The sequence below is a fragment of the Grammomys surdaster genome, unplaced genomic scaffold, assembly GCF_004785775.1.
Source record: "Grammomys surdaster isolate TR1022 unplaced genomic scaffold, NIH_TR_1.0 126086, whole genome shotgun sequence".
Lineage (NCBI taxonomy): Eukaryota > Metazoa > Chordata > Mammalia > Rodentia > Muridae > Grammomys > Grammomys surdaster.
The window spans coordinates 357,686-370,991 of record NW_021620894.1 but is presented as its reverse complement, the minus strand read 5'-3'; the positions used below and the strand labels follow the sequence as shown (position 1 = coordinate 370,991).

Sequence of the window (13,306 nt, the reverse complement as noted above, 5' to 3'; positions counted from 1 at the left end):
AAGAAGAAGAAGAAGAAGAAGAAGAAGAAGAAGAAGAAGAAGAAGAAGAAGGAGGGAAGGAAGGAAGGAAGGAAGGAAGGAAGGAAGGAAGGAAGGAAGGAAGGAAGGAAGGAAGGAAGGAGACAGGGTCCTTGAGGTCTAGGATTTTTTGGCAGGGCTGGCTCTGTCTTGGGTACACAGAGAAGCTTAATTATGATCATATCCCAGAAAGGAAATCAGGCAGGTACTGGCCCCAAGGTCTTCACTCCAAAGGACCCACAGCTAAGAGAAAACTCAGGAATCACATAGATGGGCCTCCTCAGAGCCAACACCATATTCCCCAGTCCACTAGACATCACCTTGTTCTCTTGATTACTCCCCTCTGTCTGTGTAGCAGGTAGTACTCTTGCTTTAGAAAATGCCAGGAGACTCGCCCCAAAACTTGTCGCTAAGGAACCATTAGTGGTTCATCAATCCCAGGCCTGATCCAGGCTCCCTTCACTTGGTGAGGTTTTTCTGATTCCCTGGTCTGCTCTCGGGGCATTGGATAACTCTGTCTTCCTCCTTGTCTGTGCCCTAGCTTCCTCTGCTTGTAAGGGGACTGTGCTGCATGTCCTCATTAGAGCCATCCTCTGCCTTGTCCGCAGTGTGCCATACAGGTAGAATTTCCTGAAGGGAAATGTCCTTGTCTAGAGTAGCCCATCTGAGACTAGCTGTGAATGTACTGAACGGCCTTGTGGATATGTATGGTTAGTTTCTTCCCATGTCAAAGCAAGCAGAGTGGATGGAAGTCACTTGGGAAATACCCAGGAATTAGTGTGCTAGTTAGTAACTAACAATTTGCTCTTGAAGCATGGGTTGGAGAGGAGGGTCCAGTCCTGATCTGCACCATTCACCAATTTCCTTACTGTAAGTGCTCCTACTATGGCCAATTTTAAAACACTCAGACATCAACCAGTTTACAAAATTCCCAAAAATTTCAGCCATCAGTTTCACAGGCAGTTCCTTGAGCCCATTTAACAGCCCTGCCCCGCCCCACCCTGCCCTGGTTCTCTCAGTTTCTCCCCTTGCTTCCACCCTTTAGACTTTGATACCCCTAAAACTGATTTCAAATTACCCCCATTCTCCTGAGGGTCTCTGACTGTTTAGTGGCTGGTCCAATTTGAATTCCAGGTCTTTGGAAACGGCTAGCAAAAGAAACCTACTCAGAAAACATTCATCCTCCAAACCTGAAAGAAATGCAGACTTGGCTGGATCGGGCCCCGTGAGCCACATAAATTTGAGTCATCCCCCGTCTCAAACCAGCTCTGGTCTCTCCCACCCTCTAAGAGTCTCTGAGGGTCTCTCAGGAGATCGGCAAATGACCGATTTTGATTTAATTTTTATTCTGAGCATTCATCTTTATCCCATCAGGGCCTTCCATTGCCTTTCCCCAGTCAAACAGAAGAGTACTGCCCTCACCCTTCTCTAGAATCTCATCTTAGCCGAAGCCTCTGTGGATTCTTTCAAGGACACCAGACAATTTACCTAGTGGGCATAGCAGAGTTACCAGTGCACTGCCTTTTCACCCTCGGATGAGCTCGGTTGATGTAGTTGTGTTTGCTTTATGTAGAACATTCTACAACGCCCATGTTTAGTTATAATCCCCTCACTCAGATATTTAAAGGGGGGGTCTCATGTCTTCCTATTTTCCCTTGTTATCAAATCATGCTTACACACTCTAGGTCCTTTGTGTCTTGAGACAAACTACAGAATCCCTTTGGTCAGCTGCCCTCTGAATGTGCCTTCATGAACTCGTTTAATCCAAGGGAAAACAGGTTCCTACCCTCCTCGTTGTGCTCTGGACTTTCCTTAATGCCTCCTCAGACAGCATCCGTTCATGTTGGGATTTGTTTGTTTGTCACTCATGGACACATTCCACCTTGGATACACTGAGCTAGCCATCAGCTAATGCACTAATGGTAACCCCTGTATCCCCTGAGTGTTCTGCACCCACATTATTGACTGAGTGTTATTTTTAGAAGTGTTCAATTTTAACTTATTAGATAAAAAAAATAATCTTACAAGGTTTGCCCTAATGTCCAAATCTATAAGGACCTTTTGGGTACAAGTTTCTCCTCACCCATAAATTTGTTGAACGTTTCGTCAGACAGCCTTTAAATCACCAAGAAAAAAAAAATTGAAAAAAAAATGACCAAAGTAAGGAAGCATGTAGCCTTTGCCTAGAAACCTCTCCTATGCCGACATCTGTTCTTGAATTGTCATCTGTGAGGCGTAGTTCAGAATCCATGCAATTGTCCACCAGGCCAGATGCAGCAGGAGACGCCTTGCCAAAGTAAATTACACTGTATTTTCCACTTCTGACAGTTTAATAATTTTGCCAAATTTTCTATGTTTCATCTTTTTTTTGTCAAAGAAAAACAAACAAACAAACAAACAAACAAACAAAAACACCCCTACCACCATGGGATACATGTGCAAACTCACAGGAGGCTTGGTGTCTCGAGGCCAGCAGACGGCTGTCTGTCCATTTACTAGCCTTTGACTTTAGACAAATCCCTCAACTTGCCTAAGCTCCTTTTTTCCTCATCAGTGTGCATTTAGGATTGGTTGTCTTTAAAGAGATGCTACATGAGGGAGGTGTGAGGTAAATGCACTAGACTTCACGATGGAGAAAGAGGGCACGCTCAGTTAAAACAGTGCTCACCTTGACACTGCTCTGGACCCTCACCCGTTAATACAATTGGACACGTTTGCAGGCACTTTCAGAGTCGCTGCCATATACTAGACACAGTAGAGTAAAACACTGTTGCTTCTTTCACAGTGTCTCGGTTACTCTCTGCTGTTCATTAATTCATTGACCCAACAAATATTTAATACATTCTAGTGACAGAATGCAACTGTTATGAGCCCTCTTTGCATTTTAGAGAGGAGTGGGGAGAAAACAATCAAATAAACATATAGTTTATGGTCAGGTTGATAAATACACAGAGGGAAAAAAAAAAAACAAAGCAAGGGGCAGGTGAGAGGGGCTGGATTTTTCTTTAAAGAGTGCTACCTAAGCAGAAATACATGTAGAAAAAGCAAGATCTGCCTATGTCCTGGGGACATACATACAGCAATAATGTGATATATTCACAAAATACTTTTTCTCCCATAAAGCAGGGACACAGATCCTATTATGAACTCCCAAGCTGTGACATGCCCGATTCCTTCCAAGCATATGCATTCATTCATTCGCTGACTCTCTTTTTCTCATCAAATGTCAGTCATTTTTATTTAAGTATGGTCAAGTTGAGTGCCGGGGGTGGTGAATAAGGCCTGAGAGCCAGAGCCAGATGTTAGCTCTGGCCAAGAACTTTGAGATAAGGGCTATCTTAGAACAATACACATGTGTTAACTAAAAGAAATACAATGTAAAAGAATTACGTTCTGTAATAACGGCTTTCAAAAACTGTAGAGATATCGGACCATTTATTTAAATGAAACATTACACAGAAAATTCAGTGTATTATATTAAAAAGAATTGGTATAGTTGGTGTAAACTTGTAGACCTTGGAGTACCTTCAAAACCCTACCACGTGCTACGAAAACCATTTTTTTCTAAAGTTGTTGCTCCAACCGAGAGCAGACATTTGTTCATTGTCTGTTAAAAACTTCATCTCCGAGTGGTTCTAATTTGCAGAAGCCAAATTTGCAGAGCCATTCAGTTAGCCAACTACCTGAAGAGTTACCTCTTGACTTGCATGAAAAGGGGTAAGCATGACTGTCCAAATGAAAAATATTCGGCCTATTTTTTTTCCTGCTTTTTAAAGTTATCTAATCAAACTCGTTACTATCAAAAATACTGATAAACAGGGGCTGGAGAGATGGCTCAGTGGTTAAGAGCACTCGATGTTCTTGCAGAGGACCCGAGTTCAGTTCCAGCACCCACGTGGCAGCTCACAGCCGTCTTTAAATCCAGCTTCAGGAGAGACCCATCACCATCTTCCGAACTTAAGAACACTAGACATGCACATGGTATACATACATGCAAGCAGTCAAACCTCTCATTTAAAAAGGCTCATAAGCGTAATTTAAGTAGTATATTGTATTGTGGTTTTGTTTTTGTTTTTATTTTTCTGCTTCTGGGCAAAGATCACAACATTTGCATTAAGAACTATCTCTTTAAAAAATAAAAGAGCCATCTCTTAGGCCAAGACGTAGTAGGTATGGTATGCCTTTGAACCTAGTATTTGGGAAGTGTAAACAGGAAGATCACACATTCAAGGCGAGCCTCAGAAACATATCAAGTTTTAAGGCAACCTGGGCTATGAGAGACCCTGTCTCAATAAAATAAAATTCTCTGTTTTCTAAGTGTGTTTGGCATCCATTCCCTCATTGCTAAGTTGTTTTTTTGTTTTTTGTTTTGTTAAGAACATACTCGTTTGAAGAAAATGAGAAGACTGTAGCCAATGCATAAATGGATACACTTTATTACATATGGCTTCTTGCCCTTATTCTCACTGCAGGAACAGACAGCATAGACCAAGAGAGACCTTTCTCACTCTGCCTAATCTGCCTTCCTGTTTCTTCTCTCCGCAGATGACAGCAACTGCCCAGCCACCTTCCAAGGCCCAGGCTGTTCACATCTCGGCACCCTCAGCTACCGCCAGCACACCTGTGCCCAGCGCCCCCATTGATCCCCAGGCCCAGCTGGAGGCCGACAAGCGAGCTGTGTACAGGTAGGGGACTCTCCCAGCAAGCCTTAGCTGATATATGAGAACGCAGAGCAGAGGGGACACTGGTCCACAAGGCTGGCCAGCAGCAGCTTGCCTGAGTTTCCCTCTCTCTTGTAAATTCAGAATCCACTTATTCCCCAGAAGGTCACTATGGGTTTACTTCAGCTGCTGGAAGTATCCGTGACAGACATGAGGGTATGGGTAGTATCAGCCATGAAGACTCCCTTCCCACCTCAAGTGGGAAGGTGGGCCCTAATGAACATCAGAAACCCTCAGTTCAGCCTACCACACCCCCTCCCTGCCCTGTTTCTCATTGCCTTCCCTCCAACAAGCTTACTAGTCATCTGGCTGTACCATCTACAACTTGATAGTCACTCAACTGTGTGTGCATTCGAACAGGGCAAGCTTATTAAACAGGGAGAGTCCTAGGCTGCAGGCTCAGACAGGTTGAAATAGTTGGTCAACCAACAGAAAGAGGGGGGGTGTGAATGATCTTTGTCCAGGTAAACTTGGCCCTGGCTGTTCCTTAGGCCACACTCTGATTCGTGCTCTTAGAAAGAGGTGTTGTGTGTGACTGTGTGGGTCCTGGTACTTCCCGAAAGTGAGTGTGTTGAGAACAGGCTGTTCTTCTTGATCATCTCATTATGCCTGCATGGTGTACCCAGGGCAGCATCCTGAATAAGAAGGTGATGAAACTCTGGGAAACACTCATCAGCTTCAATGAACTCTAGTTCCTGTGTGTGTGGTTGCGGAAGAGGGTGTAGTTATGTCAAAAGAGACCTGAATGAAATTGTTATTGTCATTTGTTCGTGAGGATTATCCCACAGGACAAAGACAAGATGCCCAAGTCTTCACTTGGTGTTGAGGCTGGACCCTGGCTCACATTACACTCCGTGCAAGTTTTCATGTTCCTATGCATCAGCAAGTACCAGTAAAGCTGGTAAGGTATACGTCACAGCTAATACCAGTAACACAGGGAATAATGCACCCAAGACAGGCGAATGGGAAGACAAATGAATAGGACGACCGATTCCTTCCTTCTTCCTTCCCCCATACCCCAAAGACAATGCCTATATGGTAATGGCGGTAATTAGTGATGCCACTATCATTAGCCTCAGAATTATTTTTAGTTACTCAGAAAAGCTGATTGCCTCTAATGCCAACACCTAGGCCCTGCAGAAAAAGAAAACAGTACCTGGTCCTCGCCTTGTACAAAGAATAAGCCGGACTCAGCTGCCCATGGATGCAGGACTCTGCCCAAAGAATTCTGGGATCTGCTCACAGTAACTGTGATTGATAACTCCCAGGGAGGGCAAACTAACCTCACTCAGTGTCCTTTCCTCCCTCCCTCATACTCACCCATAGAATCATTATGATTAGTATTGCAGGCACCGTCCTAGACTCCTGGGTAGGAAGGTAAACGCCAGTATGTGTCACCCCAGGAACCAATAGATATGAAAAAAAAAAAGAAGGCACTACAGTGTACGCAGAGATACTGGGCAGGTTTCTGTAGAGAAAGGCAGTGTTTGTGGCTGGTCTTACTGGCTGAGCAAGGGACTCCACCAGGTGGAGAAGCACCACCAGGCAAACCAGAATTTGCTGTGTCAAATTCAGGATCAGGATCAGCTAGTGGCCAGAGCAGCATGGGCTGAAAAGAATGCTTGATCACACAGCTGCTTGTGAATGAGCCTGGATGCCTCCTGTAGGTGTGAGCCTCTGTGAGCAGCTTGGGAAGGGAGAGGAAGGAAAGTGATTTCTGCAAACTACCTTCGTGGCCTGATGGCTCACGGGGCTCAATTTAGGCAACGACTACTCCACCTGTGGTCCATGGGCCAGCAGCAGCACATCATATGACTGGACTAGAGCTGGTTAGAAAGGCATTGTCTTGGGGCCCAACCAAACCTCAGGATTCGATATGTAAAACTCCCATGGTCCTGGGTGATTCATATGCACCTTAGAGGGGGATCTTGGTCATCTCTTCAGACCCTTAGGGGTGGGGTATGTGATGAACATAGATCACAGAGAAGTGCCCCTGATTAAGAGGATCTTTGAGCCTGGAGAGATGGCTCTGAAGTTAAAACAACTGGCTGTTCTGCCAGAGGATGCATGTTTGATTCCCAGCATCCACGTGACAGCTCACAATAATCTTTAACTCCAGTTCCAGGGGATCCAGTGCCCTCTTCTGGCTTTGTGATATGCAAGCATGGATGCAGGCAAAACACTCATACACGTAAAACAATGAAATTTTTTAAAAAGGGTGTTCTTTGGGTGAAAACATGGTGCTTAAGGTGGGGGGGGGGGGCTGAGAAGTCTGAGCATAGTTCATACAAACCCCCAATCCCCACCTCACCGGTCTGCCTTCATCTGCCCCTAGGCCACAAACATGATCCTCATTGTGTATGTAGTCATGCTATCTGCTAGAAATAAAGTTTCTGGAAATCCACAATTGGTCCTCCCTCTCACTGAGCCTAAAGGTTCATGACCGACTCAGGAAGCATATTTAAGAGGAATTAATGAGGCAGCCTCTGTAGGCTCCTGGCACCATGACTGGCGTAAAGCAGGGCTGTACTCCGTAAGACCATCACAACAAGATCCCCTGGGCTCCGAGGTCCTTCCCAGGATCCCAGCCTCATGCTACACCCAAGCCAAGCTTCAGGAGAGGTGACCCACGAGATCTGTCCACCATGCCACGTGAAGTATGACTCAGATAGTCCTTCAATTAACACTTTTTTTCCAGCTCATCCCTTATCTTGCCCAGGGATAACCCAACAAAAACCCTTAGCATTTGCCCAACAAAGACTTAGGACCATCTGACCCAATAAAGAGACTCTCAGGCAAACATGGCTGCCTGGCTCCTCACAGCTCTGTTGGAGCTAACACCTATACCATCACTTAGATCTCTGGTCCTATTGCCTCTAGGCCCAGAGTTATCTCCTAAATTCACACCTCTCCTATTAGCACCATCAGCCCTCTCTGCAGCCATTGCTGGGATGCCCAGTCTCCTGTAGGGTCAGTAATTTTAATTAGATTTGCCTGCCCCGGGCAGTCGGGTTGTTCCAAAGCACATTAGGGAGTCCACATTTTATGTCAATACATGTAACAAGACCCTTCCATTCAGATTAGTGCCCACCGCTACTTTTTTGGAAATCTTCCCCGTGGCCCCTTTCAGGACTATAGATGGAAAAAGATGCAGGAAGCTCCCCCCACTCCTGCCTTGCTGACAGGCAGAGGGACAGTATGACAAAGGGGGAGGGAGCCTGCCAGTGCCCCCAAGGTTTTATTTGTGTATAAGGATGTGTTAATGAAATGTATTGGTTCCCTTCTGATCTGGAAGCTGGGGGAGGGGGACGGAGCAGAGCCCGTCTTTAATTGGATCATACCGGTGCATCATCTGGGCTAATCAGCAAAGCAACCAGGAGCTTCGGCTCAGATTAATGATTTCAGTCTAATCCAAGCAGACCCCATGATTGGATGCACATCCCGGGTAATTGTGTTTGTGGCCCAGGAGTAATGATGAGAGGGAATCGGAGGAGGGGAGGTCTGTGGAGTAGGAGGTTTTAGATTTGGATGGTCCCCGACCTCAACTCCCATGTTTCCTTCCAGGGAAGTTCACATTTAACTTGGACTGCCACACCCCACCTGCCACGCTGCTGAGCGGCGGTCAGGTGTCAGGTGCGGTTTGAGACCAAGGGATTAGGTTGCGAGCAGAGATGGGGGCCAAGAGGGTGAGGTTAATCCAGCTTTCACTCCCCTTCGTCCCCCTTCCAGTCTCCTTCATTCCCCTTTGATGTGTGTGTGTGTGGGTTCCCATGGAAACCGTGATGTCCTGGGGAGCAGAAGAGTGGCAGGGAGCTAGGCTGGCCAGGTGCGAGGTAGGGAGGAGGGCCAGAGTGAGGGGGGGAGGAGGGTGACTTTGCAGAGCATGCTCAGCTGAGGTACTGGCTGTCTTTCCTATGTCAGCAAGAACCTCTCTGAGAGCTGTGGCACACCCCTCTCTTGTCGGTGCTGAAGTTAGCTATGATAAAGAAATGTGGGCTGGAGGTCTGAATAGTAGGAAAAAAAAATCGTAAAGCCAACCGTGCTTTGCTTCCCCCATTAAAAAGCACTAGGGGTCAGCTGCAGGAATTAACATCTGGACTCTTAACTTCATGCGGACAGGGTTGTGTTCCTGGTCTATCTTGCCCATTGCTCTGTCCCCAACGCGCTACACAAGTCACCCTTAGCAGCATAGGCAAAGAGGGTGCTGAATTGCTTGTTGAGGGGATTAATTAAATAGGTTAGACAGTACCCCCGTAGTAAACACACTGTGGCCCTAGTTTGAGATGTTGGCAATTGGTGGGCGAGGAGGGGGCGGGGCGAGTGAGGAGCACGGTTTGTAACACCTGCCAATTTCCGTGTTGTAAATGTTCCTTCCCTGACCCACTCAACGCTGCTACTGAAGAGTTGGAAAGACACGCACGGGCCTCAGTCTTGCCAGCATGAAGTACAATCCGAACGCAAGGAGCCAGGTCACAGACACACAGTCTCTAGTTACAAATGGTAGCAGGGAGATAATCCTATGTGCAGGCAGATTCAGTAGTTATCAATGGCCTGGATCCTCCACTCCCCTTCTGTCCCCTCGGCTCTAACTCTGGAATCTTAACGTGAAAGGTTCTCTCTTTAATGACTGAATGCTTCCAAAGGGGCTGAGGATGGAGTAAGTGCTGGATTCCTGTGTATGCACCATGATGCTCCACCTGAATGCCCAGGCCAAGAGTTTTCCCCACTTTGGGGATTCTACCCAGTACTGTTTCTGTCTGCTTGTGTAAGCCCAACTCTCAGCATCGACCCGTGTCCAAGAGCCTTCGCTGGCTAACCAGTGAGGGAACTCCTCCATGGCCACTCCAGAAGCCCTACTTTAAACCCTTTCACCCCCCTCTTTCTTTTCTCCCAACTTAGAATCTTGTGTTTTGTTTGTTTGTTTGTTTGGTTGGTTGGTTGGTTGGTTTTATTTCATACTTCACAGGGAAGACTTAAACCAGTCCCCCAGCTCCCATGAACCATGAATTCAGCAGGGATCCTCCACCCTGATGTGTCCTACCCCCTGAGACCTCATGCCAAGTCCAACTGTCACTCAATAACCAAGGTGAAGTCCTAAAGTGCTATGTACATTCTACCCATTCCTGTTGTATCCAGACTGGGTTCCTCTCAAATCCACACCTGTGAGGGAAGGGAGGAAACAGGACAGTGAGCGGCAGCAGTCAAATCACTCCCAGGAGACCATCCTAAAGGTCACCGAATCCCCGAGGCTTGATCCCGACAGTCCCTTTAGCTGGAGGTGCAAATTCAGCTTAGCAACCCATGCTAGGCAGGGGAAGTAGAATAATGTTCTAGAAATAGACGTGGTGATAACTAACTTTGTCACCTTGGGTGAGTTAATCTCTCAGAGCCTTCGTTTTCTCAACTGTAGAAAAGAAAACACTAATACCCAGGATGAAATTACATAACGTTAGGTAATGCCCAGTACAGAGAGCAGTGTGTGTTGAGTGGACTGGAGGATCTTAAGCATAGGCCCAGCTTGTGTGGCTTTGGCCTACTCAGTCTGAAGCACTCAGTGATATGGGTCTCAGAATTAGGAGCACAGTCTTGGCAGCTGCATGGTTCCCGCACTGACTCCACAACTGGGCACTCCGTGTTTCTATGTCCCAGCTTCCTCCTCTCTAAAAGAGAGTGAACGTAACACTATATCTTCATCATGGCTGCCACGAGGATTAGATTGCACAGGCAAAGGCTTAGTAAAGAACCTGGGCGGAGGTTTCCCCACCCAGGGAGAGGCTCAAGAGTAAAGTGCTTGCAGCTCGAGCATGGAGATCTGAGTTTGGATCTCTAAAAACAAACAAGCAAAAAAAAACAGGGCAAGGCAAGCACTCATCTGAGATGGCAGTGATGGGGGTGCTTGGGCAGGTGGTTCTTGGGCAAGCATCCGTCTCAAAAAAACAAGGTGGGGGATGAAAACAGAAGATGTCTGACATTAACCTCTGGCTGCTTTATGCATGGGCAAGCATGCTCTCTCACACACACACACACACACATACACACACACACACATATGCACACCCAGCCGATGGTAAGTACTCTCTGTAGGTGTCAGCTGCTGTTGAACGGTTTCAGAAATTGAAGCAAGCAAGGTCATCAGGTCTAGGAAGGAAAGGGCAGGGCTCCGGTGATGGGAGCGGACTCCTAATCAAGTGGTTTTCACAGTGCTACTCCAAGAAGCATTTATATAGTGAACTTGTTTATGTAAAGCATTATATTAAGTCCTGAAGGCATTGCTCAACAAAGAAATGTGCAGGCAGGACAGGGGGAGGGGGAGGGGGAGAGGAGACATAAAGTGTAGCTGAAATATGAATTTGGTACATAGTAAGGAATGTAAAAAAGTATCCGAATATCTGGCTTACGGCATCTGCCCTGTGTGGGAGAGCCATACTTTCCCAAGGGAGGCAAACCCTGAGAGAGAGGCATCAAAGTTGTCCTTGCAGGGGCTGAGCTAAGAAATGCCAGGAAGTCAGTGTCCCTGGGATGAAGCCAGACAAGTGGCAGGGGTCCTGTTGTGACTGTCCTCTGCAGCAGCTTCCTGGCCAGGACCCTGGGAACTGCCACTTTCTAAAGATGCGCCACTGAGGGAATTTGTCCACCCTGTGACCAAAGCGTGTTTTGGTTACAAGTAAGTGACCCTAGGGCTTAACTCTTTGTCTCCACTGGCACAATGCTTGGTCATTTACGGAATGTGTTGGGTAAGGTGGCCTGAGGATAGCATGAGAGAGATGAAATCATTTCCAAGGAAGAAATTGGGACCAGAGCTCTGGGAGAAGGCCTCTGAAGTACTAGATACAAGGAACAGATGTTCCAGGCTGTGTCCTTGGTGAGGCTTTGTGAACTAGAAACTTTAGTGACCATTGCACGCTGATCTGAAGCAGCTGGATTTGCTGGCTGGCGTGGGAAGTAACATCTTAGCTAACGGCTGTCACCAGGGGTTCCAGTCTACTGGGGCCATTATCTGGGAAGTGATAGCATGCTCTATTTTCTCTAGTTCCAAGGGGAGCCCATTCTATCCCCTCCCCACTGGCACCTGAAGGCTCTTGGCCCACACTTAGTTTCTGCACAGGTTATTGGAAGGCCGGTGGGCTGCAGCTAGCTTATTCTGGAGCAGTTTTCGTGCCCAGAGGTGATAAACGCTGTACATCCACCACTCAGTCCTAGTCCAGGTTAAGCTGAATTGTTCACAGACTGTGTTCATGCCCTGCCTAGGCATAACTTACTGATAAGAGATCCAGGAATCTAGAAGCCCAAAAAACGTACCCTTACATAGTCATGTCCTGCTTGGTACTCAGAGGCCTCAATGACAAAAGGCTACAACTGAGATGCATACCCCACTGTCTCTCCTTACAAAAGGGCAAAGTAGTCAGTACTGGGTCTCCCAGTAGTGCAGATGAGGTGGGTGGAGTGGAATGGGAGAAGAGCATCCTAGGGCTTTAGGGCTTCTGTCTCCAAAGGCTTCTTATCTGTTCAGCTAACCCAACCCACTCCTTTATTAACTACCAACACTCCGCCTTTCTCAGACACTGGTCCACTTCATAGTCGTGTGGAAAAAGCATAGACTAAGGCTTCTAACTCTATCATTGGGCAAAATCACTGGTCTTCTTTTGAAAGGCTTTTCTACCTTATAAAGTAGACATCCAAAGAGAAAATGGAGTGAGGGGGGGCAGGGAGAGAGAGAGAGAGAGAGAGACAGAGAGACAGAGAGACAGAGAGACAGAGAGACAGAGAGACAGAGACAAAGAGCCTGGCACATCAAAAAAAAAAAATCAATACATCCCAACAGTGTGGATGTAACCTTGTTCCCACACAGAAATATTATTAGCAGATGTACTTCTGGACACGTATCTGATAAAACAGGGATTTCTTGTCTTGGCAAAGGTCTTGATGATTAAGGATACTCGGGACAGCTTGGCTTTTGACCTCAAGATATACAAGAATCGAGGATTGTGAGAGAAGGAGGGAAATGAAATGATTCAAACTAGCGTATGGGGACCAGTGAGATGGCTCAGCAGGTACAGGGGCTTGCTGCTAAGCCTGATGACTTGAGTTTGATCCCCAGAACCCACATGGTAGAAAGAGAGAACAAAACCTTCAAGCTGTCCTTTGACTTCCCCCATGTGCACCCACCCACCCACCTAAATAAAAAGTAAATAAATAATCCAAATTGCTGCATGGGAGAGACGGAAGATTTCAGTATTCAGAATTTGGACATCCAAGTTTACATTTCAAATCACTTATTTGTTTAATAAAAGTATTCGACTACCCAGCAAGCATATCAGGTTGCTGTTCAGTCGAATGGGTGTTTTAAGTGCATAGGGGTAGATTGCAGTAAGTGTTTTATAACAGCTTCTTATAACCGACAATTGCCACCAAAATATGTGTGGGAAAGAGTTCAGACCCAGCCAGTGACCAAGGCGAAGTGGACAGAACCTCTTTCACCTCCCCTAACCGGGTCCTCTGCTGAAGTGTGACACCTCTCTCTCTCTCTCTCTCTCTCTCTCTCTCTCTCTCTCTCTCTCTCTCTCTCT

General features: G+C 46.6%; 1 protein-coding gene across 4 annotated transcripts in view; it reads left to right on the top strand.

Moving 5' to 3' along the window:
- The window catches only part of Pknox2 (PBX/knotted 1 homeobox 2), a 273,157-nt gene that overhangs the window by 205,384 nt on the left and 54,467 nt on the right, over positions 1 to 13,306 (top strand). For all 4 annotated transcript variants that reach the window (XM_028755806.1, XM_028755808.1, XM_028755810.1 and 1 more), the window contains one exon: positions 4,564 to 4,703. In XM_028755806.1, coding sequence (XP_028611639.1) covers positions 4,564 to 4,703 — 140 coding nt within the window. The remainder of the gene's footprint in view (positions 1 to 4,563; positions 4,704 to 13,306) is intronic.